Source organism: Schistocerca serialis, chromosome 2, assembly GCF_023864345.2.
Source record: "Schistocerca serialis cubense isolate TAMUIC-IGC-003099 chromosome 2, iqSchSeri2.2, whole genome shotgun sequence".
Taxonomy (NCBI): domain Eukaryota; kingdom Metazoa; phylum Arthropoda; class Insecta; order Orthoptera; family Acrididae; genus Schistocerca; species Schistocerca serialis.
In genome coordinates, this window is record NC_064639.1 from 880,398,029 (window position 1) to 880,424,541 (window position 26,513).

Sequence of the window (26,513 nt, forward strand, 5' to 3'; positions counted from 1 at the left end):
GTTATTTGCATGTCCATTCGATTTTGTGTACGTGCGTTGGTATCCGTGCAGGCACTTCTGTACCTGATTTTCTTTTTAAATACTTGTCACAACATATCTGTTGAGTGCACTAAACATTGACGCTAGCACCTTTCGATTCCTTCCACTTGGCTGTGATGCTAGTTGCACCGACAGATCGTCAGATGTCATCGGTACTTACACAGTCTACATATGCAACCTTCAAGGTTCTTCTGTGTTATTATTGTTCAAAAAATTCTGTTCTCCAATTTTCGACAGAGCCCATCATCTACGTTTTACTTCCATGCAATGATATTTTCAGAAAAAAAACTTTCTAGCACGTACATATTTGTATTCGATGTTAAACCGTTACTCTTTTAGAGAAAATTTTTCTTGTTACTTAATGTTTTCATATATTTTTTACTGCATGTGTTGTTAATTACTTACTTGCCCTTATAGCAAATTTCACCTCCTAACTGAAGTGTCTCATTTTGAAATCTTGTTGCCCTAGCATCAATCACGTTACAATTTTAAATTCCATTTTCCTAATTTTACTTTTGGTGGTGTTCTTATGATATCCTCTTTTCAAGACACTTTTCCTATTCCGTTCAACTGTCCATCAAAGCCCTTTGCCATCTCTGACATCGTAAGTTTGAACATTTGTTCTTTGTTTTCCTTGCCTGCTGCTCTACGAACAGAATGAATAAAATGGAAGCTATGCTACAATGATATCTCTCTCATTCCTCGTTCACCATATTCCTTTCCTCTGCTTCGACTCTGAGAACCGTGATTTGGTACTGTGTAATACGTAGATAAGCTTTCGCTCTCTCATAACTTCAGAAAGAATGGATTCGCTTACATATTTATATTTCGTGGATAGTGTGCTATGAATTGCATCGTCAAAGCACAACTCCCGCAACGACACTCACACTGTAGCGTCTTCAAATTAAACGAGAGACTTGTTCTTGGACTTTGTAATACGCCACAGGCATGCATAATCTAATCGCATACTAGCTAATATAGTAGTTTCAGCTTTGCAGAAATGATCACAGGAGCGTATTCTTCTTCAAACAGCAAACATTTGTCGTGTCATTCACATCTCTGTAAACTGTTTATTTCACAACCTCTACTATACAAGTTATCTTGAGGAGTTTCATCATACTGCAGATGAATAATTGCTCTAGTCGCCAGTACCTTTTGTGGAACACTTCATATTCAATCTGAGTCACTCGTGTAAAAGTGAACACTGATATCCAATGTTTGCTACCTGTAGCACGTGTTGTTCTGGAAATCAGAAATTAAATTCTTGTGGACTCCGGTTGCTAATTGCTGTGCCGGCCGAAGTGGCCGTGCGGTTAAAGGCGCTGCAGTCTGGAACCGCAAGACCGCTACGGTCGCAGGTTCGAATCCTGCCTCGGGCATGGATGTTTGTGATGTCCTTAGGTTAGTTAGGTTTAACTAGTTCTAAGTTCTAGGGGACTAATGACCTCAGCAGTTGAGTCCCATAGTGCTCAGAGCCATTTTTTTGCTAATTGCTGTGCTGTTGGAAGACACTGTTCAAATTGAAATTCAATTTTAGATATGACGTAGCTTTTATTTCAAGAAATGTATCACAAGTTTGCTGTATTGAATATCATACATTCCGTCCTGCCGGTTTTCTTTCTAACCCATCGTCCAGGAAATCAGTAGAACAATACAATTTTCACATGTCATACAACATGCTATAAGTGCACATTATACTATAGTTTAAGTCAGAACACATACGAAACGATCGCCGAGTGGGTCCTATGGCATACTCAATTGGTCAGTAAAATTTTGATGTTTTACATATGTCAAATTGAAATAACGCACTAATTTTACATCTCATACCGGAATTTACCTGCAAAAAATTTCGCATGTGCTCCAGTTGTACAACACGGGACGATAACGCACACACGTTACAGCATATTTGTCCGTGCTACGTCACTTAATAAACAGCTTTTTCGTCTCTCACTGGATTTTAGATGTTTTACATATACAGGTAGCATAATTCTGAACCTCCGTATCTCGGAAATGGATAAATATATCAAGAAATTTTCGATGTTGTTTGATTTCTGGCTCATAGGATTATATAGTAAAAATTATAGCCATTTATTGTGCTTAGGAATCTTGGAATCCGCCGCTCGGTTTTGACACGAAAACATGGTAAAGAAGTGCTATTTTCCAAGTTTTCTCTGGAACTGTCATTGAACTAATGATGCCTCCATAAACCCCCTAATAACACTGTAGACCAAATCAAATGCAAAGAGAATCAACCGATCTGCTCCATTTGCCCAAGTGGGAGGAAATTTGTAATGTTTATACTTTTTCCCAAGTACTGAGTATAGTGACAGTAAGACGATCCTTCTGTTGGGTATACAAATAGTCCCCAGCCCAAGGGTAATCATAAACAAATAGCAGTACCTTTCTATCACCAACAGAACAAATGGTATGAGCATCAGAAAAATCCCATTTTTACACGCAGCGTTTTGAAAGATATATGTTAGCATGCTGTCGCAGGCGTATCGATTCTGAGCAGGCTACCTACCGGTGTGCAGAAAGGTACTTTTAGTAACTCTACAGCCCCAGCTTTTGGCACTTCAGCTGCGATTGTTGCGTAGCAGGAATGACAGCTGGCAAGCCACTGTGTGAGGACGATCGTTTCTGATTTTCTCGTCATCGTCATTTCGCGAGATATGCGCTCTAAAACCTGCTATGTTGCCTTGGGATCCACGCTGTCGCGATTTTGACACTAATCTTCCACATAATTCTCGACGCCTCTAATTTCATCAGCTGTGTAGCTATCTTCAAAAAAATGGTTCAAAGGGCTATGAGCACTATGGGACTCAACTGCTGTGGTCATCAGTCCCCTAGAACTTAGAACTACTTAAACCTAACTAACCTAAGGACATCACACACACCCATGCCCGAGGCAGGATTCGAACCTGCGACCGTAGCAGCACCGCGGCTCCGGACTGGAGCGCCTAGAACCACACGGCCACCGCGGCCGGCAGCTATCTTCAGTGCAATTATATCCAAGTCATGGTGACTCTTCGTAAATAAAATCGCACGCGGTACCACTTCACATTACACATAACAACAAACTGTTAAACTGTCTGTAATGTCAAATGGTACCATGTGTGATTTTATTTACGATGAGTCGTCATGACTTCGATATAACTGAAGATAGCTACACAGTAGCCGAAATCGATCTACAGTAAACAGATTAGAAGCTTACGGCCGATGCTGTCTCTCCTCCCATCTTGTATCTGAAAACTCAGAGTTTTTTTTTTTTTTTTTGTATCTTCACTCGTGCCCATTAACACGACTGTCCATGATATTTAACAACTTGCCTGTAGCGAATAAAATGTAAGCGAGAAAGCACAATTTTGTTCTCCTACTTTTGCTACCAACATTTCTGAATTACTCAAAAAGAAATGAGAATAGTTATTAATTTTGATATTTTTCGTCAATCTTACAAGGTTTTAACACTCAAATTAACCTTGGATTTCGGCGACGTGTCCACTGCAATAAACTAGTCAAAACTTTTGATTAATATTGACACGCCACTAGAACCAAAATAAAATAACAAACAGTAACAAGTTAAACGTCATTTCTTCTTAGTTATAAGGGCGTTTCATTTATACTCCTATTTCGTCGCAGTACTGTACAGGCATTTATACTACTTATAATGTCCATTTGATTATCAATAAGACTTTCGAAAATAACTTGGATGGAAGGAAATGATAAGCTTTTAAGTAATACTATCAAACATTCCTATAAATCGTGTCAATATACAGTTCTGAACTATTTAATATAAACTTTTCCTAACATAGCTGGTCGTGTCTTGACAGACCTAACTAGAAGGAAAGACATTATTGCCTTTTGAACTAAAGTATAGACATATAAGCAGCGAGTAATTAACACATTACGGTATCCTTACGTTTCATATTGGACATGTAGCTGCTGCTCGCCATATAGGATTCCTTGATCACAATACTTGGTGGGCTTGTCGCTCGTGCAATTACTGCATAGGCTCAGCCTAGGAAAGAAATCTTGTATCCGCGGTAGTTGCATAGTTAAGACGACTTACTAATGTAGATACACAAAACCGGCTGCCGCAGTCACCGCTGTACAATATTTTAAGGCCCAGAATTATCTACTCGTGTACACTGGCTGGTGACAGCACTGCGCCGTCGTTATCTACAACTGACTGCCACTCAATGCTAGTCTCTTTAAGCAGGGCCCTAAACTCAGAAACGTAGAGGACAGCCCCGACTTTTGAGGCCGAAGACAACGGTCATAATTTTGTCAGTAAATCCTTCCCTCCGGACTATATCAGTTATTTATAAACAAGAATAAAGAAAATAATATAATGTACAACATAGTTTTGAATTAAGTAGTTATTTGTCATCAGTCTTCCGACTGGCATCATGTGGCCCGCCACGAATTCCTTTCCTTTGTCAAATTCTTCATCCCAGAGTAGAGCTTGCATCCTACGTCCTTAATTATTTGCTGTATGTATTCCAATCTCCGTCTTCTTCAACAGTTCTTACCCTCTACAACTCCCTCTAGTACCATGGAAGTTATTCCCAGGTGTCTTAACAGATATCGTATCATCCTCTCCCTTCTTCTTGTCAGTGTTTCCCACACATTCCTTTGCTCTCAGTTTCTGCGCTGAACCTCTTCATTCCTTACCTTATCAACCCACGTAATTAAATTCGTCTGCAGCACCACATCTCAAGTGCTTCAATTCTCTTGTGTTCCGATTATCCCACGGTCCAAGTTTCACTACCGTGCAATGCTGTACTCCAGACGTACATTCCCAGCAATTTCCTCCTTAAGTGAAGGCCTATGTTTGATACATGTTGATTTCTCTAGGCCAAGAATGACCATTTTGTCAGCATTAGTCTGCTTTCGATGTCTTCCTTGCTCCGCCCGTCACTGGGTATTTTGCTGCCTAGGTAGCAGAATTCCTTAATTTCCTCTACTTAGTTGCCATCAATCCTTATGTTCAATTTCTCACTGTCCTCAGTTCTGCTGCTACTGATTACTTACCTGTTTATTTGATTTATTCTCGATCCTTATTACAAACTCATTACACTGTTTATTTCACACAGCAGATTTTGTAATTCTTCGCTTTCACTGAGTATAGCCATGTCATCAATGAATCTTATCATTGAAGTACTTTCATGTTGAATTTTAATTCCATTCTTGATCCTTTCTTTTATTTCCAACGTTGCTTCTTCCTTGTATAGATTGAACAGTAGGGGCTAAAGACTACATGTCTATCTTACACCCTTTTTAATCCGAGCACTTTCTATTGGGTCTTCTACTCTTGTTATTCCTCTTGGCTCTTGTCCATGTCGTACACTAACTTTCTCTCCCTATAGTATACCGCTGTTTTCCTCAGAATTTCGAATATCTTGGACCTTTTTGTCACTGTCGGACGGTTTTTCCAGATAGACAAATCCTTCGTTTTCCTTTCATCTTGTTTCCATTATCAGCAGCAACGAATCCTTCGTTTTCCTTTCATCTTGTTTCCATTATCAGCAGCAACGTGAGAATTGCTTCTCTGGTGTCTTCAACTTTCTTAAAGCAAAACTGATCGTCACCTAACACATCCTCAACTTCCTTTTCCATTCTTCTGTATATTATTCTTGTAAGCAACTTAGATGCACGAGCTATTACATTGATTGTGCGATAATTCTGGCACTTGGTAGTTCTTGCAGTCTTAGTGATTTTGTGGACAATATTTTTCCGAAAGTGAGATGGTATTTGGTCAGACTCAGTAAATTTTACACACCAAATTGTATAATCGTTTTTTTTTTGCAACTTTCTCCAATGATTATAGAAACTCTGATGCAATGTTATCTATCCCTTCTGCCTTATTTAAACTTAAGTCTTCCATAGCTCTTTTAAATTCTGATTCTAATACTGAATGCCCTTTCTCTTCTATATCGGCTCATGTTTCTTCTTCTATCACACCAGGCAAGTCTTCCAAATAATAGAGGGATTTAAGGTACTTATTCCACGTAAATTTATTTCGTTCCTAAGTGACTTGTTTATCTGTATTACCTAAATTTTCCTGGACATTTTTGTACTTCCTTCTTTCACTGATCAGCTGAAGTATGTCTTCTGTTGCCAATGGTTTCTTCACAGTTACCTTCTTTGTACTTATGGTTTTCTTTCCAACAGCTATGATTGCCCTTTTTAGAGATTTCTATTCCTCTTCAACTCAAGTGCCTTGTGAGCTATTCCTCATCGCAGTATCAGTTTCACTTTGGCAAGCTATGGACCGCATACAAATTAAGACTTATGGTGTTTCTTTTTCTTCCGTTCTTCCAAGTACTTCTTCATTTTCTCGCCAACTGCTCGTCTCTGCTCATCTGTCCACACTCTCTTGGGTCGATGTTTTTGCTCATCTTCTTCATAGTTTGCGTTTTCTATAAGTAGCCTAAAGTGATTCTTGTCACGTACTATTTCTTCTGTATCTATTCATCGTCAGCTTGCGACGTCGACATTTATACCTGAAATGTCGTTGTCGGTGTAGGTTTGCTATCAGTTCTGATAGGAACAAGCCTATCACCGAACTGTTCAAAATAAAATACCCTCCATCCTGCCTTAATATTGATATCAAATCCTACTCCCGTTACACAATTTTCTGTTGCTGTTGCCAATGACCTATACTCACCTGACCATAAATCCTGGTCTTCTTTCCAATTCACTACGCTGAGCCTGGCTATATCTACATTGAGCCTTTGTATTTCTTCATCAGATTTTCTAGTTTCCGTACCACGTTCAGACTTCTCACATTTTATGTCCCACTCATAGAACATTATCCTTTCGTTGGTTATTCAATTTCTTTCTCATGGTGACCTCCCCCTTGGCAGCCCCGTCCCGGAGATGCGAATGGGGGACCATAACGGAATCTTTAGTCAATGGAGAGATCATCATTACGCTTTTTCAGTTGCAGGCCATTTGTCCTGTGGAATCACGTTATGTGAATTTAATACAGTGGTTTACGTTGCCTTCTGCTGGCTGATGCCGTTAGTCATTGCTGATTATTCAGCTCTTAGGGGTAGTTTCCCACTCCAGGGACAGGAGAGTGCCCAGAACGTCTTTCCGCTCTTCCGCCCTGTCCTACAAGGACGTTGACAGAACGAGAGTAGCTTTTTATGCCGGAAAGCTTCGGATCCGAAAGCTGATGATTTTTATTCAAAACTGAAGTGGTACCTTTTTTCGAACCCGGCAGCAATGACAGGGTTGCTCCGTGATGAGATTGTCAGCACCCATGTGAGGTGGGATTGGCAGACGAGATTGACCGAAAAACGAAGGAAAGCATCGAGTTTGAACAAGCAGTAACAAGTTTTATAATTACTTACCCAGTCCTACAAAATGTTGAAAAACTAGAATGCTACCGGATTAGATGAGTGTAGACCGAAGGATTAATAGGGACTGAACACACGAGAAGTGATCTCGTTATTACGAGCTACGTTTCTCTGCAAATCCGTCCATCGCCTAGTCGTCTGAGAAGTCTGAATTATTCTTAACGATCCAAAAGCCTTCACTGGCACTTGTTGACTCAGAGTGACTCATGAGAGTATACTCAGCGCTACCAACATGATCACTAGCAATTCACTACACTCACTTGCCCAACAGACATTTCCTATTTGGTAATGCAACTGAAATCAGGGGCACAGAAGGAATAAGTAGAGTACAATACGTGATCCGGCACTGACGCTGTGACTGGTAGCCTAGATGTTAGACCATTTAAACACATATCCCACCACCCTGGCCAAGCGGCTCTGAGATGTCTGAGACAGCTATTTAACTCCATACTTTAATGGCAAATATAGATTAATAACGCATTTCTTTGTAGTTATGATTTCTTAAGTACTGCTTTCATTTCATGTAATGTGTTCGACACACTGTTAGTTTCAACACTGTTCCAGCAGGCCGCAGCTATTAACACGACTGAGACAAGAGGCACTAAATTATATGACAGACAGAGTAAGTCTCACCAGAAGGAACCAGTACAGTGTAACATTTAATTTGCTTTACTTCAGGTGCTACAGGATCACACATTACATGTTACCGTTACTGAAAAAGTATTTTACAGTGGAAGTAGTTGTATGACGCTGTGTGGTAGGAAGCTCTATAAAGCTAAGCCAACTGGAAGTCTGCTTCTGTTGTTGTGATGAGACCACCTATAGTTCTTTTAGTCGCATGTGTCACCTCTTGTCTGGCAGGATGAACTTCCCACATTTCGAGAGGGACCCCATGACGCACCATCTTTTCACGATGGGCGGCTCCCTGTGGAAGGAGATGCGTCTGCGCATGTCGCAAGTGTTCTCCGTGGGCCACACGCGCCGCGTCTTCTTCCTGATGCAGGAGTGCTGCTCGCGCCTCCAGAAGTCCGTGGATGTGGCCGTCCGGCGACAGCCTGGCTGCGAGGTGGAGCTCAAGCAGCTGCTGTCCACGTTCACCACTGACGTCATCGGCGTGTGCGCCTTCGGCATCGAGTGCGGTGCCATTGATGACGTCAACTCGCAATTTCGTCGTATCAGTAGCATGGTGAGTGCCACACTCTTTCTACAGTGGCTTCTAGGCAGACATGCGAGGCACCGAGCGAAGTGATGCAGTTGCTAGCACTCGCATACAAGAGGACGAGGGCCGGGCTTCGCGTCCAGTCAACCGCATTGACGTTTTCCGTGATTTCCTTAAATCCAGGCAAATACTGGGATGGTTCCCTTGAAAGGTCTCCGCCGATTTCCTTGACCATTCTTGAAACAGTCTGTGCCTGTGCTCCGTCTCTAATTGTTAGGTTTGGATATTATTTTGGTCTCTCTATAATTTCTGTCCCTTACGCAAAAACTGATGTGCGAAGCTCACACAGAGCAGAACCATGCAGATAAGTAATCTTTGACTATTGCTACAACATCTTTGTGTTGCTAGAGCGCCTCTGCCTGACAGCTCTAATATTGAGATGCGTAGCTCACACAGAGGCAAATCATGCAGCTGAGTAATCTTTGACTGTTGATACAATATCTTTTCTCATATTAGGTGCATTGTGCTGCCATCTACAGCCAGGTACCCCATATCAGCTACCTCAGTAGCCATTTCACATCGTGATAGAACAGAATAGGGCGCTCCGCAGAACTCACGGACTTCGAACGTGGTCAGGTGATTCAGTATCACTTGTGTCATACGGTCTGTACGCGAGATTTCCACACTCCTAGACATCCCTAGGTCCACGGTTTCCGATGAGATGGAAACGTGAAGGGACACATACAACACAGAAGCGTACATGGCGATATCCTCATTTGACTGACAGAGGCCGCCGACAGTTGAAGAGGGTCGTAATGTGTAATAGGCAGACATCTACCCAGACCATCACAAAGAAATTCAAAACCTTATCAGGAACCACTGCAAGCACTATGACAGTTAGACGGGAGGTGAGGAAACTTGGATTTCATAGTCGAGCGGCTGCTCATAAGCCACACAGCACGCCGGTAAATGCCAAACGACGCCCCACTTGGTGTAAGGAGCGTAAACGTTGGACGATTGAACACTGGGAAAACGGTGTGTGGAGTGACGAATCACGGTACACAATGTGACAATCCGATTGCAGGGTGTGGGTATATCGAATACCCGGAGAGCGTCCTCTACCGGCGTGTGTAGTGCCATAAGGGAAATTCGGAGAAGGTGGTGTTATGGTGTGGCCGTGTTTTTAGCTTTTCTTGGAGAGGGCTTGCTGCTCTTGTTGTTTTGCGTGGCACTATCACAGCACAGGCCAACATTGATGTTTTATGCAGCTTCTTGCTTCCCACTGTTGAAGAGCAATTTGGGTAACGAGATAGCATCTTTCAATACGGGCGAGCACGTGATCATAATGCACGGCCTGTGGCGGAGTGATTACCCGACAGTAACATCCCTGTCAAAGACTGGACTGCACAGAGTCCTGATCTGAATCCTACTGAACACCTTTGGGATGTTCTGGAAAGCCGACTTCGTGCCAGGCCTCACTGACAAACATCGAAACTTCCATTCAGTGCAGCACCCCGTGAAGAATGGGCTTCCTTTTTTTTTTTTTTTTTTTTTTTTTTTTTTTTTTTTTTTTTTTAAATCCGGGGTGATATGTTACAATACAGCATCACCGGTCTATTGCGGTCTAACTGTGTTGGTGAGGCAGTAAATTTCCTTTTTTTTTTAATCCGGGGTGATATGTTACAAAACAGCATCACCGGTCTATTGCGGTCTAACTGTGTTGGTGAGGCAGTAAATTTCCACAGGGCAGTGACTGCGTCACTGCAATTCACTTTGGAGACTTTGGAGGTGTGGCGGTGGGACTTGTAGTCCCGTACCACCCTCTGACGGTGATAGTACTACATGAGCCAGGCAGAAAAATTTTGCCTAACATGGGCGGGTGAAGGTGTGGCGGTGGGACTTGTAGTCCCGTGGGGGGTGCTTTCAAATTCCCAAGAAACTTTGTAGCAACTGATTGAACGTACGCCTGCGAGAGTGGAAGCTATCATCAAGGCTAAGGGTGGGCCAACACCGTACTGAATTCCAGCATTACCGATGGAGGGCGCCACGAACTTGTAAGTCATATACAGCCAGGTGTCCGGATACTTTTGATCACACAGTGTAAATACGAGGGTCACTCCAAAAGAAATGCACACTATTTTTTTTAAAATTCATCATTTATTCCACATGTTTGAAAGTTTTAGAGTGTGTATATACATTCTTTAGGATCAATATTTTCATATCTCCACATAATTTCCATCCCTCGCAACTGCCTTACGCCATCTTGGAACCAGCGCCTGTATACCCGCACGGTAAAATTCAGGACCAACCTGTTGGAGCCACTGTTTGGCAGCGTGCACAAGGGAGTCATCATCCTCAAACCTTGTTCCACGAAGAGAGTCTTTCTGTTTCCCAAAGAGATGATAGTCAGATGGAGCCAGGTCAGGACTGTAAGGCGGGTGTTTCAGTGTTGTCCATCCGAGTTTTGTGATCGCTGCCATGGTTTTTTGGCTGACATGTGGCCGTGCATTGTCGTGCAATTGCAAAACATCCTGCTTTTGCCGATGTGGTCGAACACGACTCAGTCGAGCTTGAAGTTTATTCAGTGTTGTCACATATGCATAAGAATTTATGGTGGTTCCACGTGGTATGATGTCCACAAGCAAGAGTCCTTCGGAATCGAAAAACACCGTAGCCATAACTTTTCCAGCATCAGGTGTCGTTTTAATTTTTTTTTCTTGGGTGACTTTGCTTGATGCCACTCCATTGATTGCCTCTTCGTCTCTGGTGAAAAATGTTGGAGCCATGTTTCATCACCTATCACAATTCATCCAAGAACTTCATCTCCACCATTCTCGTAATGTTCCAAAAGTTCGCTGCGTACCTTTTTTCTTGTTTCTTTGTGAGCCACTATCAACATCCTGGGAACCCACCTGGCACAAATATTCTTTTAACGCCAACACTTTCAGTATGCTGCAAACACTCCCTTTCCCTGTCCCAGTGTAGCGTGACAATTCCTTCACTGTGATAGTAGTCACCAATTCGTTAACTCTCTGCACATTGTCTGGAGTGAGTGCAGTTCGAGGCCTGCCACTGCGAGGACAATCCTCAATATTGTCGTGCCCGCTTTCATTATGTAACATGCTTGCCCACCGACTAACTGTACTGCGATCGACAGCAGCATCCCCGTACACGTTTTTCAACCTCTTGTGGATGTTTCCCACTATCTCGTTTTCTCAGCACAGGAATTCTATGACAGCACTTTGCCTCTGACGGACGTCGAGTGTAGCAGCCATCTTGAATACCTGCTGTGACGGTGCCACTCACGGGAACTGGTTGAACTAAGTTTGAAAACAAGCGTGAAGTATGTATGCACTGTAAAACTTTCACACATGCAGAATGAAAACTGTATTTTTACAAAAACAGTGTGCATTTCTTTTGGAGTGACCTTCGTACTATTACGAAACTTCAAGTGATTTTTAAAGTGTTACTCTTGAATGTGAAGTTTCATTTGAAGTTTTCTCGCAAGTCATTTCTTACTAGTTAAAATTTCCAGCCTTCAGCCGGTTTCTGTCCGCCTCGATAGCTGAGTGGTCAGTGCGACAGCATGCCGTGCAAATGGTCTCGGGTTCGATTTCCGGCTGGGTAGGAGATTTTTCTGCGGTCAGGGACTGGGTGTTGCGTTAATTTCATCATCATCTCATCCCCAACGACGTCCAAGTCGCCGAACTTACATCCACTAAAAAGACTTGCACTAGGCGACCGCTCTACTCCACGGGAGGCCCCGGCCACACGACGTTTCAGTTGGTTTATTACGTTTACTCGGAATCAGAGCACAGCATACAGCAGCAGAGCAACATTAAAGAAAACTATACCATGAAGTGGAAAGTATGTACGTACGTAATGAACTGAATGAAGGGTGGGAATTTTAGATGGAAAGAAACAACTTCTGACAAAATTCAAATGAAATTCTGCATTCAAAATTAATGCTTTTAAAATCAGATAAATGTTCACAATAGTATTTATATAACACGACTTTAAGCAAGGGGAATCTTATCTTTCCATCAGAGCAATCCATATAACAATCCTGCTATGTGAACTTCGTTACTACATTCTCGACAACACGCAACAATGCTACATGCTTGTGTGCTTACCTCGATCTCTCAACATTCCTGAAAAACTAACAAGTATTCTCCTTGGCTTCTCTCTCCATAATTGCATAAAAAATAGTCATACTCTAATTCTAGCTATCTCCTACCACAATTATAAAGAAAATTTCCTGAGCATTGTTCAAAGTACATCTGCTACTCAACACTGCTCAGTTTAGGCAAAGATAGTGTATGAATAGTCAAAGATTACTCAGCTACATGACTTTGCTCCATGTTAGCTGTGGCTATCGATATTTATGTGAAAACCCCAATTTCCTTGAATGATCAAAATAATATGAATATCTCACACAACGACCTCGATTTCGACAGGTCATTCAATCTTAATCTTCCTACCTATCTTTCATAAGAGATGTGTTCATAATATATCGAACTTCCGTCTTTCCTCCGTCAACCAGCAAAGCGCGAGAAACTTTCTTCGATGGAGATATGGTAGGGATGTTCATGAGCAGCCGTGAAATTTTTTCGGCTAGCAGAATGTATCAGTCGCTGGAGATCAGCCTATGTGTCGGATTCCAGTAAACTGTGAAATAAAGAAAAAACCGAGCAGTGACACGGAATCAGATTTGGCAAAAAGCTTCGGCTGTAAAAGTGTAAACAATTTGCAAGATTCATCAGGCTTTCTTGAACGATGCCATGAACAACTGAGGTACGAAGGAGTGGTGCAACAGCTTCAGAAATGGCCGCACATCAGTGGATGTTTAAGCGAATCAGCGAAAGCTTGAAAGGTCGAAACGACAGCTTCACTGAACAAATGCGACATTAGCCACCAAAGGTCGCACTGTTGGCGAATGAGACAGGAGTATACGTTGATTGGTATATTAGGTTTTCATTTAGGCAGAAGAAGAGTATCTGCCAAATTCGCACCGAAGCAGCTGTCAGTGCAGCAGAAGCACGCTGTCTGAAAACCGCACAGGACTTGTTGAACGATGATCGACGGTCGCACTCTGGCGTCAACACCACCAGTCGCTGGACATAACGTGTTATTTCAGATACACTGCAGTGCATTTCATAATCTCCCGATAGTATCTGTTTAACACAGTTATTAAAAAATATCGAGTGTCGTACTTTTCGTTTATTTAGTGTCTTCTGGTACCTAAAATTTACGTTCAGCGGACATCTGTGTTGCGGCTACATTCTCGTGTTTCCTTACGGGTGCCTGGCATCTACAAATTACCTGCACAACCCACCGAAAGATAAATTATCAGCAATTATCAATGTATTGAAGTTTAAGTGTGTGTTAGTACTTTTTAGCTTACTGTTAAAGTAGCGTCATGTGTGACAAGATTGGATGTCACCGTGGCTTATTGGTATGCGAGAGACATGTCAGGACTGTTGGTTGATGTTTCACTGGGATGATTGTATCGAGGAAGCCATTGACGTAGCAGATGGGGGCTTCCATGGAGTTGTAGATCACATAGTCGTATGACGAGAAGCATGGAAAAGGGAAGAAGCATTTGTGCCCATCACGTAGGAGTAGAAATGGCGTATTTTGAATTTAGCTGGTGGCAGGGGATAGAACTATTTTCTAGTTGGGAAGTTGTGAAAAGTAATAAGCAAATGGAGAAAACGTTAGAATTTCACATTCCTGTCAGCAATCACTTAGACTTGTTAGTTGAAATGAGAGAGCAGCCTCTAACAGTCTTTGAACAAAGTAGAATGCTTTAAGGCTACATTAATAGAAAAGTCAAGTGGAAAGAACAGAGTCCATACGCGTGATACTAGTCGTGGGAGGCATGTCTACCAAATTCTACAGGAAAAGCTAGATGTGGGATGCTACGACACAAGCATAATGACATCTAGTGGCAAGCCTAGCCAGGTGAACAAGAACGTAGAGCCTTTGCGTAGAGATTTTGATGAAAAGGATCAGGTACTTATAGGAAGTGGAGCTGAAAACAGTGTGCCTACCAACTTATAGTATAAAATAAAAGCAGCAACAGTGCACGCACGTGTGGATTTTGTAAATGTTTTACAGCACCATGACCAACCCTGCGTTACGATTACTGTTAGCCATGTAAACAAGGAACTCAGTGAATTGCTTTTGAGTGAATCAAACTCCCACATCTGTGCTGAGTCTATTGCTGCAGATGAAAGACAGGGATACGTAAATCATGACCTGTACTTAGACAGGAGGGAAGGAAAGGTTAACTTTGCATCTTGCAGAGAATGTAAGGGAGACTACAAGAACACAAGACAAAAGGCTGTGATTACTGGAGTCAGAGGCTCACATTTTGTCGGTTAGAATCAGGTTACAGACAGACCGTCTTCAAAGAAATTAGAACAGTGCAAGACCATAATACAGGTATCAACACCGTGTCACGTGTGTTGATACATGGGTATATGGGCAAGTCCCAAAAACCAAGATGCGGCTGTGACAGGAGAAACACCCGACATTCTCGATGGCAGAAAATTCACTGCAAGTCCGCAGCAATGTCAAGGCCACGTCGATATATACTGAAAAGCCAAAGAAACTGGTACCCCTGCCCAATGTCGTGTAGGGTCTCCGTGAGCACTCAGAAGTGCCGCAACACGACGTGGTATGGAGTCGACTAATGTCCGAAGTAGTGCTGGAGGGAACTGACACAATGAATCCTGCAAAGGCTGTCCATAAACCCGTAAGAGTTCGAGGGGATGGAGGTCTCTTCTGAACAGCACGTTGCAAGGTTTTCACATATACTCAATAATGTTCATGTCTGTGGAGTATGGTGGGCAGCGGGAGTGTTTAAAATCAGAAGAATGTTCCTGGAGCCACCCTGTAGCAATTCTGGACGTGTAGTGTGTCAAATTTTCCTGTTGTAATTGCCCAAGTCCGTCGGAATGCAGAAATGACATGAATGGGTGCAGATGATCAGACAGGATGCTCACGTACGTGTCACCTGTTATTCGTATCTACACGTATCAGGCGTCACGTATCACACCAAGTGCACACGCCCTACACCATTACTGAGCCTCCACCAGCCTTGGACAGTCCCCTGTTGACATGCAGGGTCCTTGGATTCATGAGGTTGTCTCCATACCCGTGCACGTCCATCTGGTGGATACAATATGAAACGAGACTCGTCCGATTACGCAACATGTTTCCAGTCATCTACAGTCCAGTGTCGGTGTTGACGGGCCCAGGCGAAGGGTAAACCTTTGTGTTGGGAAATCATCGAGGGCACACAAGTGGACCTTCAGCTCCGAAATCTCATAGTGAAGAAGTTTCGTTGAATGTTTCGCCCACTGACTCTTGTTGATGGCCCTCCATTGAAATCTGCAGCAATTTGCGGAAGGGTTTCACTTCTGTCACTTCGAACGATTCTCTTCAATTGTCGTTTGTCCTGTTCCTGCAGGATCTTTTTCCGGGCGCAACTATGTCGAAAATCTGGTGTTTCACTGGATTGCTGATATTCACGGTACACTCGTGAAATGATCGTACGGGAAAGTAACCTCTTCATCGCTACTTCGGAGATGCTATGTCGCATCGCTCTTGCGCCGACTATAACACAAAGTTCAGACTCACTTAAATCTTGCTAACCTGCCATTGCAGCATAAGTAACCATTCTAATAACTGCACCAGACACTTCTTGTCTTATATAAGCGTTGCCGACGGCCTCGCCGTGTTCTGCCTGTTTACGTATCTCTATGTTTGAACACGCATGCCTATAACAATTTCTTTGGCTTCCGTGTATTTCGTCGACGCTGATGGTGTACTGCATCACGAGTATGCACCTGCAGGCCAAAAAAATCACACTGGAATATTACTAGCAGGTTCTTTGTCAACGTCATAATGTTGTTGTACCGGAAATGAACGAATCTGTAGCCAGGAAAAACTTGGAAGCTTCGTCATGATGACACTCCCAACCATTCTGCGCATCTGATTCAGACTTTCAACGCCAAACAAAACATTTCTAAGGTTAGTCAAGCTCTATAATCTACCACGATCGCTTCGTATTACGAATGTGTTTCCAACAGTGGTGGAGCGGCAGGAGAAGTGTGTGCATTACGAAGGAGACTACTGCGAAGAGGACAAGGGATTCTATCTTCAAATCAAGTATCGTGGCAACCGAAGATTAGATAATTTATTACTCCGTAGTACGTGGCAGAGACTACTTCACACGTATATTACCGATTGAATGTCCCATTGCATTCGTGTACAGTGACGAAAATACTACTGCCTTTTCCCTCTGCACGTGTCCTAGATCTCTTTTATTTCTCCCCTTGGTAGATACACGTATGTGGCAGGAGAATTGTAGCGCTGTTTTTCCTCTGGTTCTTTAAAGCTCGAGGGAACTACATCGGATTCCTTAGAAAGACTCATATTTATGCTCCGCATGCATCTCTGCAATGATGGAAATAAAGGAAATGTTCTAGGTGAAAGGGTACCATTGCTACGATTCGCTGGTGACATTGCTATCCTGAGTGAAAGTGAAGAAGAATTACAAGATCTGCTAAATGGAATGGACACTCTAACGAGTACAGGATATGCATTGAGAATAAATCGAAGAAGGACGGATGTAATGAGAAGCAGCAGAAATCAGAACAGCGAGGAAGTTAACATCTGGACTGAAGGTCAAGAAGTAGATGAATTTTAGGGATTCTGCTTCCTAGGCAGCACTATAACCAATGACGGGCGAAGTAAGGAGAACATCAAAAACAGGCTGGCACTGGCGAAAAGGGCATTCCTGGCTAAGAGAAGTCTACCAGTATCAAACATAGGTCTTAATTTGAGGAAGAAATTTGTGAGAATATACTTTGGGAGTACAGCATTGTATGGTAGTGAAACATGGACTGTGGTGGACCGAAAAGGTAAGGAATGAGGAGGCTCTGCGCAGAATCGGAGAGAAAAGGAATACGTGGAAAACACTGATAAGAAGAAGGGGCAGGATGACAGGACATCTGTTAAGACATCAGGGACTGCTTTCAGTGGTAATGGAGGGAGCTGTAGAGGGAAAAAACTGTAGAGGAAGACAGAGCTTGGAATAAATCCAGCAGCTAATGGAGGACGTAGGTTGTAACTGCAACTCTGAGATAAAGATGGCGCAGGAGAGATATTTGTGGCGGGCCGCATCAAATCAGTCAGATACGTTTTGGTCTCATTTTAAAGTCAGATATTTCAAGTTTTTTACATTGTTGTTGGTTTTACCTTGTTCCTGAAATGTTAAGGTGTGTCTTCCATTGGTTATGCGGCAAACATCCCGTCTGAAGTCGATTTCTTGCACAAATCGCTGCAGCACATCAGGCGTGAGTTGCTGAATTGCGAGGCACGTTCAACCTGGATAATCCGGTAAGTGTAGAACAAAGCCTATATCCTTCATGAATCCCCAAAAGAAAACGTAAAGATGTGTTAGAGGAAGTGGACATGTGTGCGACGCAACTGGCGCACCTCAGCCCGTCTGCTTACCAGGAAAGGAGATATTTAGGATATCCCAGACGTCAAAGAGGCACTGTGGTAATGCACCACCTTCCATTAACTCTACGTTTTGCTCTCATTCATCAACGTCAGTATCGCGGATCAAATTGTTTTCCAGCCTATCTATGTGCTACTTCACTGATAGTTTTCTCATCTAAAAAGGAAAGTCCATAAACTTTGTTGCTCCTCAGTGCACAAAACACAATCCATTCTGAGCTATCACGTTCATGTTTCTGGGATTTCCTTGGATTTACAATGCCCCAAATATAACAGCTCTGTTTATCAACTAAAAGTCGACTCTTCATTAAAGATAATCTTTCCTATGAAATCTTCATCTTCATCCAATCGATGTAACATTTAAACACAAAAGTCATTACAAGTCTGCAATTATCATTTACTTTTTGCACCATTGTGAACTTGTGTCATTTGAAGTGCAACCATTCTCTTAACACACTCCAAACAGTCATGTGTTGGACGCCTGGTTCTCGAAAAGCTTCCCGGGTCGATTTTATAGGACTGTTCCCAAAGCTTTGCCTCACTTGCTCTACGACCTCATGATACGCATGGGGATGGCCTAATGATTTGTTATATCTTACCGAACATCCAGTTTCAGTATAACACTTGGCCACTCGTAAATCGTAGGATTACTGAAATGATCTTTACCACTGTCTCTACAAAAATTTCGTTACATAGTTGTTGGAACCAAAGCACATAGCGAGCACACTAGGAACTGGTGAAGTCTGCCATTTTTGCAGCAGCTGCTGCTAGCGCTCGCAGTGGAGCGATTCGAAAGTCGTGTACTACGTAAGTCAAAACTGTTTTCCTTCAAAATGACACAAGACTAAGTCAGTAAGTCGTGCAAATAAGTTTGTCAGAATTTTCTAAATTGTAAAGTGACAGTGGTATGATGCTGCTTTCCTGACAACGTAATATTTCGCGGCGACATTTTTGAATAATTGCTTCACGGATTGCTTGTCGCGTCAGACTTGAATTCTATGAAAGGCCTCCGACGACTTCCTGCGTTACCATCGTCTAAACAGTGCTCCTGTTTGTTTGGTACTCCATTTAGTTGGTCGAATTAAATCATGAGACACGAATTCACTGAACTTCCATACGCTGCCACAAATTATGTCGGTATATATGATGGAAGAACATTGGTAGCAATTTCGATTTCGTTAAATGGTGGGTTACTAAGCTATTTTATGTGGTCAATTTCAGCATCAAGCGCCTGTCTCCATGCACCACTTAGCTGTGACATATTCTGATTTCAACAGCTTCTTTGATGACAGAATTCCAGTAGAAAGAGGTATGGAATAATATTTCCGTACCATCAAACGTAAGCCTATGTTTGTTAATGAGGCTGTGATCGACAGAACCAGATTTGTGGAAATTGCGGATTTAATGTAGCAACTATCGTTCTGAAACCGTTCGTATTGAATATAGTACCATTTATATTGATCAGTCAATACGAGTTCAGAAATTTGCACAGAGCAACGTCTCCACATTAAATACCGCGATTTCAGCAAACCTCCTGTAGCCGAATCATGCCTCATGACGGAACGGATGATGTATTATCCCATTCCTCTTCCTACTAGAGTTGTCTGATAAAAGAAACCATTGGGTTACGGACGTTCGGTTCCTTCGTGACGTCTCCACCTCGAAAGACGAACGAGCAAATATATAACTGAAAGTTAAACGCAAATCTGCCTTCCTTTCTTTGTCACGTTGAGAAGCATCCTCAGCTGCTGGAACAATGCTTCTTCTATAGCTTTCCCATTTTCCATTAGTTCCTATTGTATAAATACGTGATCAGTTTATATGTGAAATCCTATATTCTCTGAACGCGAGAGAATCTAATAAATCGCAACGTTCCCGCGGATAAAATTGCTAAGATTCTTCTGACAACTGCTACGAACTGGTTAGAAAAGGATAGAAAATTGCACATCGATTCCTTTTATTGCTCCCACTATCTGCTTCATCTATTCCACTATAAGATTTACTCTAGAACGAGCTAAAAATCTATAGTAATTTCACAGAAACTGATTAAAGAAGTATATTTTGCATTTAATTCTGGCCAAACACCGTTACCCCAACATACAAAACAAATGAGACTTTTCGCTCGTAACCACTGTTCCAGTCTTTCCTTTTCATTATTTGAAGGACAAATAAAAATAATTTCGTTACATTGCCGACAGCGAGGAAAATTATTACGGATTTAAGCGACTTCGCTACATCTCCAGTGTAGCAGAAGTACTTTACTACGCCAGGGGCACTATTTATCCTCTTGCACAAAACAGATACATGCTGTTGATTGGTTGTATTAATATCTAGTATGTGATGTCATTTAAAGATATACTGCACATTCCCGGAACTCTTCCAACAAATTTCTGCCTTATGTTCGTCCCTCCACCTTTTATTTCACGTGCCCTTGATATTACGGATAAACATTTTTATTTTATGATGTGATTGAGATGTTCTCAAATAGCCTCGTAATGGGATACTGTCCAGTTCTTTTTCTGTGTTATAGGTAATATTTGGTGCTGATTCACTTACGTTTGTCTTTACTGAGAGAATTTTCATCATTTTCCATCTTATCCAGCATGTAACACATATCAAATCGTACCATATTTGGCGTACGCTTCCGAAAGGTAGTATTCGTCAGAAGGAAATAAAGTTTGTACTTTTGAGTGTGACCTTTCCGTAGTTATCCATCGTATAATGAGAATGGTAAATATCTTCTTTAACTTAAAGAAGAAAGTTAATCGAGGAGATAACGCCACAGTTACACATAATACAGAGAGTTGTGGAATTAGCCGTATTATATTGCTACTTACTTTCCTAACAGGCAGAAAGTTATGATTCAGTAACACCACAAGGACTATGTGATCTTTAGCTTGTATACAAAAATGGTTCAAATGGCTCTGAGCACTATGGGACTCAACTGCTGAGGTCATTAGTCCCCTAGAACTTAGAACTAGTTAAACCTAACTAACCTAAGGACGTCACAAACATCCATGCCCGAGGCAGGATTCGAACCTGCGACCATAGCGGTCTTGCGGTTCCAGACTGCAGCGCCTTTAACCGCACGGCCACTTCGGCCGGCTAGCTTGTATACAGTACTAACTATATTTCATATATAACTGCATAAGCATCAACAACTTTTCTACCTTTAAAAATAATTAGGATCAAATTCATTAGTTTGATTTTGACGTGAACTGCAGTAATAAAGTCAGTAGTTTCAGTTCCACGTTATTAAATACCAGAAAGGAGTTCCGTTTTACGTGGTACGAGTTAACCAGGAAAATCTAAATTTAACAATGAGCGTCTGAAAGGAATTGAAACAGTAGCTCTACGCCTGAACCTGAGTCAGTCGTAAAGTTGAGAAAGAGAAAGGATTGACAGTGCTGATGAGTAAGATGACGGAAGATGAAAGTTAAATGTTAGAGTTGTGTAAATCGTTGCTTGTCCAAATTACGCCACGAGGGACACGATGTTGAGTGAGATTAGAGAATCTAGTGTTCTAACTGCCATAGTAGAGACGGCTGGAGTACGGGATATACTTGCGCTGTGCGTCACCACTGCAGTTTTAGTCTGAAGCTTAAGCTGCAGTTACTCAGCCATCGATTGAAAATAAATTTACACAGCTGAGTGGAGAAGTAGTAAGATAAAACAACAAATTTAAGAATCTGCACCTAAGCAAGAGGAAGAACACGACAAATAATCCACCGATACGTGACTCTATAGTTTCACGAAGTTCCGATAGGTGGCAGCGCTGTACGTGGCCTTCCAAATGGCATCTCTAATGGAGGTAAATTCCAAGCATGGAGCTGTCGCTGGGTTTCTTTTGGCGGAGAAGCAGACCATCGCAGTTATTCAAAGGCGCTTGTAGAATATCTGCGGAGACCTGGCAGTGAACAAAACCACGGTGACCGTTGGACGAGACAGCTATCATCATCGCAGCAAGGTGTCGCAAACCTGTCGGATCTCCGGCGTGCCAGCCTGCGGCACACAGCTTTGACTCCTGCAAACTTGGACGGTGCGGACACTCTCATTCGACGGATCACAATCAAACACCTCGGTGCTCAGCTGCACGTGTCTCACAAGTCTGCACACCCGAGAGGGGATCAGAAAATTTGACTGGACTGTTCTTCCTCACCCATCCTACAGCCCTGGTGTGGCACCTGCCGATCGCCACACGTTTGGTCCAGTGAAGGATGCTCTCCGCGGGAAGCAGCACGTGGATGATGGGGAAGTTATTGATGCAGCAAGACATTGGCTCTGACGTCCACCATTAGAGTGGTACCGTGTGAGCCTGCAGTCCTTCTCAGTAAGATGGCGCAGGACCGTCTCATTGAAAGGACATTTAATTATAAGATCTGTAAGATAAAAAAATGGCTCTGAGCACTATGGGACTCAACTGCTGAGGTCATTAGTCCCCTAGAACTTGGAACTAGTCAAACCTAACTAACCTAAGGACATCACAAACATCCATGACCGGGGCAGGATTCGAACCTGCGACCGTAGCGGTCTTGCGGTTCCAGACTGCAGCGCCTTTAACCTATGGTACAAGACTTTCCCATTACGTCCACGCCGGGGTGCTATTAAAATGTCGGAGAGCCCAGGCAGTAGTGACAATGTAAGGGAAAATAATCAGAAGATAATTAATTGAATTTTGTGTTGGGGAGGGCACTTAACTTGGGTAGTTCGTTCGGCACTATTGACCAGCGTGCTGTAATGGTAAGCATTTCTGCCTAGCAAGCAAGAAGACCCTGATTCGAGTCCCGGCCACAGCCCAAATTTTAATTCATGATTCTGCTTCGATCATTAGCTTAGAACCAACTTGCTTTACCCAAAAAAAAAAATTGTTGCATCAGTTATTGAACGCCACTAGTACAATGGATAAGTCTTTTATTAGGAATTTCTATGATACGAACAACGCAATAAAATACCAGATTGCTGAATAATTCACAGCTTTTATAGCGCAGATCTGGACTTCAGTGCTGGGAAAGGAAATTCCGAGACAGACTGATCTGACAAATAGATATTGTTTTATACGATTCAAGGGTAAGCTAGTATCATGTGTAAAGGGGGAGACTTTCTCTCAAAACAGGGTATAGCATTATATTTTTACATAAGAGTGAGGCAACACAAAGTGGTCAGGAGTACTTTCTTGCAACACGTAATAGAATAGATGTCGTCAATGTGATTAGTGCGTCAGAAGTAGTGTCATGGAAAGAGCTGATCAGTGTTTAGTTACACTGCTGTACATTAAGATTTCAGCGTCATAACGGCGGCGTGCAACAAAGGTTGTGTGACACGAAGTGAATTAACTGGTTGAATATGCAGAAGGTAAGCATTTAATCACAATAGCATTTAGTAGGTAGCAGCAAGTAGAAGTAAGAAAGAAATGATTACACAATGGATTTCTTTCTCATTCAATAAACCGCTTCACCGTCTGCAACGAGATCTGCCGGAGTTCGGCAGAGTGGTCTCTCGAGGCAACACTTCATCGTGTCACGATATTTCTGTTCGTGTCGGTCGCGGTCCCACGCCAGGCAAGCGAAAATGGACTCAATGCGTTCAGGAGGAACATTCTTGACGCCAGTCACGTGATGTACCTTGAGTGATCTTTGTGTGTCCATGCTTGTACAAGATGGCGATTGGGACTTCGGTTGGTCAATTTGAAGTAAACTGGAGTACGCCTTCAGCCGTAAATTTTGAACCTTTCATCGAGCTACCTATTTGCATGTTACATTACTTCGTCATCTGGCCCATGCATAAACAGCAATACAGTAGGTGACAAAAGCCCAGGGATACCTCCTAATATCGTGTAGGACTTCCTTTCGCTCGGCATAGAGCAGTATCATGACTTGGTATGGACTCAACAAGTCGTTTTAAGTCCCCTTCAGAAATACTGAGCCGTTCATAATTGCGAAAGGGCACAATTTTACGCACGGACTGACCTCTCGATTATATCCCATAAATGTCGATTGGATTCATTTCGGGTGACTGGGGTGCTAAATCATTCTCTATAATTGTCCACAATGTTCTTGAAGCAGATCGCAAACAACTATGGCCCAGTAACGTGCCGGATTCTCATCCATAAAACTCCAGTCGTTGTTTGGGAACATGAATTCGATGAATGGTTACAAATCCTCTGCATGTAGTCAAACATAACCACTGCCAGTCAATAATCGGTTCAGTTGGACCAAAGAAGCCAGTCCATTCCATGGAAATACATTTCACACCATTAGGGTGCCACTGTCGTAACGGATCCGTTCGTCGTACGTCCCACATTGATTTCAGTGGGTATTTCACGCAGTGTCGCTTGTCTGTTAGCACTGACTGTCCTACGCAAATGCCGCTGCTCTCAGTCGTTAAATGCAGGCGGTCAGCCACTGCGTTGTCCGCGGTAAGAGTTAATGCTTGAAATTTGGTATTCTCGACACGCTCTTCACGCCGTGGAGCTCGGAATATTGAATTCCCTAACGATTTCCGAATCAGAATACGCCGTATGTCTAGCTCGAACTACAGTTCCGCGTTCAGAGTTTGATAATCCCCGTCGTGCGGCCTTAACCACGTCGGGAAACCTCTTCAAATGAATCAAATGAGTTCAAATGACAGCTCCGTTAACGCACTGGCCTTTTTAACTTTGTGTACGCTGTACTACCGCCATCTGTGTACAGCTGTCCCACGACATTTGTCACCTCAATGTGCAAACAAGCCTAACAATCAACGCTAAGGAATAGTTTGGGACAGTAAATGTTGCCAATGGGTCATGTAAGTCTTATAAGAATCAATTAATATTATGAGGAAGTTAACATGAAACAATAGCCAAATTCAATTTAAGCAAAGTGTCTACCAATGTCGATGCGATAATTAGTAATATTAAAGTTGAATCCATATAAAATACTTAATAGTAATAGGAAACAGGTATACACTGTACCCGCAATATAAATAGTATACCATAACAAGAATCAGTACATATCATCTAGAAGTTAACAGACAAAATATGTGTCTCCTACACAATAATAAAATAATCTGTAACAGTCTGCTGTAGGTAACTGTAACGAACTTTCACTATGTAAAAATACTTAAGAAACATGGAAAAGACGAATAGGCAAAATCACGAATAAAATAATACCTAAGTAAAAAGTATATTCATTAAGTGAATAAACCACATGTGGGCGGGTAGGTACTAGATCAAGATGACATTGCTTGTGCATGAAATGAGTATCTGTGCGTAGGGAATAACACTATTACACAACATAAAATTGGGGGAAGAAGGTTACTGATGTATGCGAGTTGAATGGAAGAGTAGACTAAGAAGACAGCAAAATGATCATTTAATCTAAAGATTAAAAACAACAAATTTGAAAACTGCATCGAAAACTAGATAACCGTGAAGTAGAATAACTATTTACATCTAGTCTCTACACTGCGAACGACTGTGAAGTGCTTGGCAGAGGATACGTCCCACTTTCTCTCGTTCCATTTACGTATAGAGCGTGAGTAAAATGATTGTTAAATGCCTTTATATTCACTGTAATTAATCTAATCTTATCTTAATGATCCTTATGGGAGGGATATGTATGGGGTTTCAGTACAAGTATCTACGAGTATTACACAGATGGTCCTATGTAGAAAATCATACAACCTCTACTGTATTGACTGTTGCGAAAATAATTGTAGATACCAACAGAAAGACAAAAAAGATAGTTCAAATGGCTCTGAGGACTATGGGACTTAACTTCTGAGGTCATCAGTCCCCTAGAACGTAGAACTAAATAAACCTAACTAACTTAACGACATCACACACATCCATGCCCGAGGCAGGATTCGAACCTGCGACCGTAGCAAAATAGTTCAAATGGCTCTGAGCACTATGGGACTTAACATCTGTGGTCATCAGTCCCCTAGAACTTAGAACTACTTAAACCTAACTAACCTAAGGACATCACACACATCCATGCCCGAGGCAGGATTCGAACCTGCGACCTTAGCAGTCGCGCGGTTCCGGACTGCGCGCCTAGAACCGCTAGACCACCGCGGCCGGCTGCGACCGTAGCGCTCGCGCGGTTCCAGACTGTAGCGCCTAGAACCGTCGGCCATTCCGACCGGCGGAAAGACAAAAAGTAATATATAAAATTATAAAACAATAAATATTTGTAAGACTATAATATGTATTATTTCAAATGTTGATAGTTAAAAATGGATTCGTGACTTAGTACGATTAACAATTTTAAATATGTTAATGTTAATAATAAAAATGTACTGTTGAGTGTAACCATAATTTATACATCTATCTATAGAGAAGTAATATATCACACGTGAAACGTGAACACAGTCGTAAGCTACCACAATTCTGTAAAAATCAAACTGTATGGATAACATTATGTAACAATGCAACA

The 26,513-nt window shown here is 42.2% G+C and overlaps 1 protein-coding gene across 2 annotated transcripts in view; it reads left to right on the forward strand.

The window, feature by feature from the left end:
* LOC126458212 (probable cytochrome P450 6a13) overlaps positions 1–26,513 on the forward strand; it is a 56,468-nt gene that overhangs the window by 2,095 nt on the left and 27,860 nt on the right. For both annotated transcript variants that reach the window (XM_050095106.1, XM_050095108.1), the window contains exon 2: positions 8,268–8,592. In XM_050095106.1, coding sequence (XP_049951063.1) covers positions 8,268–8,592 — 325 coding nt within the window. The remainder of the gene's footprint in view (positions 1–8,267; positions 8,593–26,513) is intronic.